The sequence below is a fragment of the Polyodon spathula genome, chromosome 7, assembly GCF_017654505.1.
Source record: "Polyodon spathula isolate WHYD16114869_AA chromosome 7, ASM1765450v1, whole genome shotgun sequence".
Taxonomy (NCBI): Eukaryota; Metazoa; Chordata; class Actinopteri; order Acipenseriformes; family Polyodontidae; genus Polyodon; species Polyodon spathula.
The window spans coordinates 5,157,946-5,160,231 of record NC_054540.1 but is presented as its reverse complement, the minus strand read 5'-3'; the positions used below and the strand labels follow the sequence as shown (position 1 = coordinate 5,160,231).

The 2,286-nt window shown below is 39.6% G+C and overlaps 1 protein-coding gene across 1 annotated transcript in view; it reads left to right on the top strand.

Moving 5' to 3' along the window:
- Positions 1-402: 402 nt before the first annotated feature.
- The window catches only part of LOC121318042 (pleckstrin homology-like domain family A member 1), a 2,433-nt gene continuing 549 nt past the window's right edge, over positions 403-2,286 (top strand). The window contains exons 1-2 of the mRNA XM_041254252.1: positions 403-1,108; positions 1,611-2,286. The exon at positions 1,611-2,286 is cut by the window's right edge and continues 549 nt beyond it. Coding sequence (XP_041110186.1) covers positions 610-1,065 — 456 coding nt within the window. The 5' untranslated portion in view covers positions 403-609 and the 3' untranslated portion in view covers positions 1,066-1,108; positions 1,611-2,286. The remainder of the gene's footprint in view (positions 1,109-1,610) is intronic.

Here is a 2,286-nt window from a genome sequence, read left to right as displayed (position 1 = left end):
AAACCATATCCATGTTTATTGTGTATTTAAAGCTGTTTCAACGATGTACACTCACCAGCACTGCTTATATTTTTTATTTTTTTTTTGTGTGTGTGTGTATATATATATATATATATATATATATATATATAATAAAAATAACTATTACAATCACAATGTATTCTGATGGGCAGATTTGGCTCTCTTGAGCTGCACAAAGCGAGTTAATTGGGCATTAAAATGGTGTGATGTTTAAATGAAGCTCTCCTCCACATTCTCTTATGCGACACCGCTTGAATTTGACACTTGCCACGTGTTTGCGAGGATTTCAGCTGCAATCAGGGCTTGCCTCTCCACTGGGTGTCAGGCGGGAGGCGGGACACAGGAAGAGCTCGAAGAAAAAGCGAGTCCGACTGAATGAGAATCAGTCATAGTTCTGCAACTGCTGCAGACGGGCTAGTGGAACTCGGGAAGGAGGGGGGAGACAAGCTGCTACTACTAGCTAGCTGTAAATAGCCAACAGCGTACTTGTATGTGGTGCGCTGATGTTGACACAGCTGAAACAGCGCTTACGGTAATACTTTTCAGTCGGGATATTTTTGTAGAGATTTGCCCCCTTCTTACTCAGTGATGTTGGAAAGCAGCGTCAAGGTGCTGAAAGAAGGTCTGATGGAGAAAAGGAGCGATGGCTTGCTTCAGCTATGGAAGAAGAAGCGCTGCTTTCTAACGGAAGAGGGACTTCTCCTTCACCCACCGAAACAGCACGACCACCAGCAGCACCAGAACCATCAGCAAATCACGGCCAGCGAGCCCGGCAAGACCAAAGAGCTGCTCTTCTCCAACATGAAGACGGTGGATTGCGTCGAGAGGAAGGGCAAATACGTTTATTTCACGGTGGTGATGGTAGAGGGAAAAGAGATTGATTTTAGATGCCCCCAAGACGAAGGCTGGAATGCCGAAATCACTTTGCAAATGGTACAGTATAAGAACAGACAGGCTATCCTGGCAGTGAAATCGACCAGACAAAAACAGCAGCACCTGATAGTAGCACACGGGCACAGCATCATCAAGAACTCTCTATCGTGATACACACAGGCAGCAAGCTGGGGCTGGAACCCCGATAACCGGGGTAAGAATTTGCACGAATAATAATAATAATCGAACTCATTGCAATGTACATGGCATCGTTCTTTTCGTTTTGTCAGTATGTTTCAATTGGTAACAGCTGGAATTACAAACTTTATTTTTGTTTGTTTAGGGTTTATCATGTATGTTATTAGTATATAGCCTACATTTATATAACATAAACCGGGCGTGTTATTTGAAGTATTTTAATTTCATTCACATTAAACCCCAAATTCACAATTAGCAGTGCTATAGTTTGAACCATTAAACCATTTTTGTATTATAATTAGTTTTAGAATTCCCGTCCACGAATAAAGTATCTATAATTTTCCCACAGTATCGTGCAAGAGGTAGGGATTTGTATTTTCTTTTAAATGTATCTGCCATTATTTAAAAGTTGATTAGAATAGGCTTTGATAAGCACTTTGATTTAGGAGCCCTGTTATTTGTGATGATCTGTCAAATGCATCCACAGTTAATTACCCTGAAATGTATTTTATTCACAGGTTACTAAAGGGGCACATTCAGCCAGTGGAAGGATTCATGCAGCTTGATTTTTGTCTTCTGTTGGACTGATAACAAGTCGCGATAAATTCGAACTGAAAAACTGACAGTTAATTTGAGATGGAAACAACATTGTGGAATAAGACATCCGTCTTCACAAAGGTTGTCGTTTTATAGACTATAAACTAATTTATGAGAACTAAGATTTGAAATGCTTCACACTCAGCATGGAACGAAACGTGACATTGTATTTTAATGTATTGTATTGTATTTATTAGTTACCTATTACTCGCTGTACTATGTATTTGGCATTGAATGAATGTAAGAACGTCATCTGCTAATGGAAGTCTATTGTTCTGCTCTCGCCGAATCCACTTGAAAGCTATCTTTACCGGTTGGCTAAATTTGAAGGATAAAATGTATATGGCAGTATGGCACAAGTTTAAACCGTTAGTGTATTATTACATGTTTAAGATAAACTATACTATGCTGCACCTGTTAGGCGTTTCATGTAAAACAAATACTCGACAAATACACAGTAGCATCTGTCCCAAGGAATTACACAGTTCCTTCTCAAGAACATGAATGTTTATAATCACTAACAACCGAGCAGGTTACTAAAGTGACATTGTTCGGAATTAACCAAAATGTAACGCGTAGGAAATGCATTGCTATCCG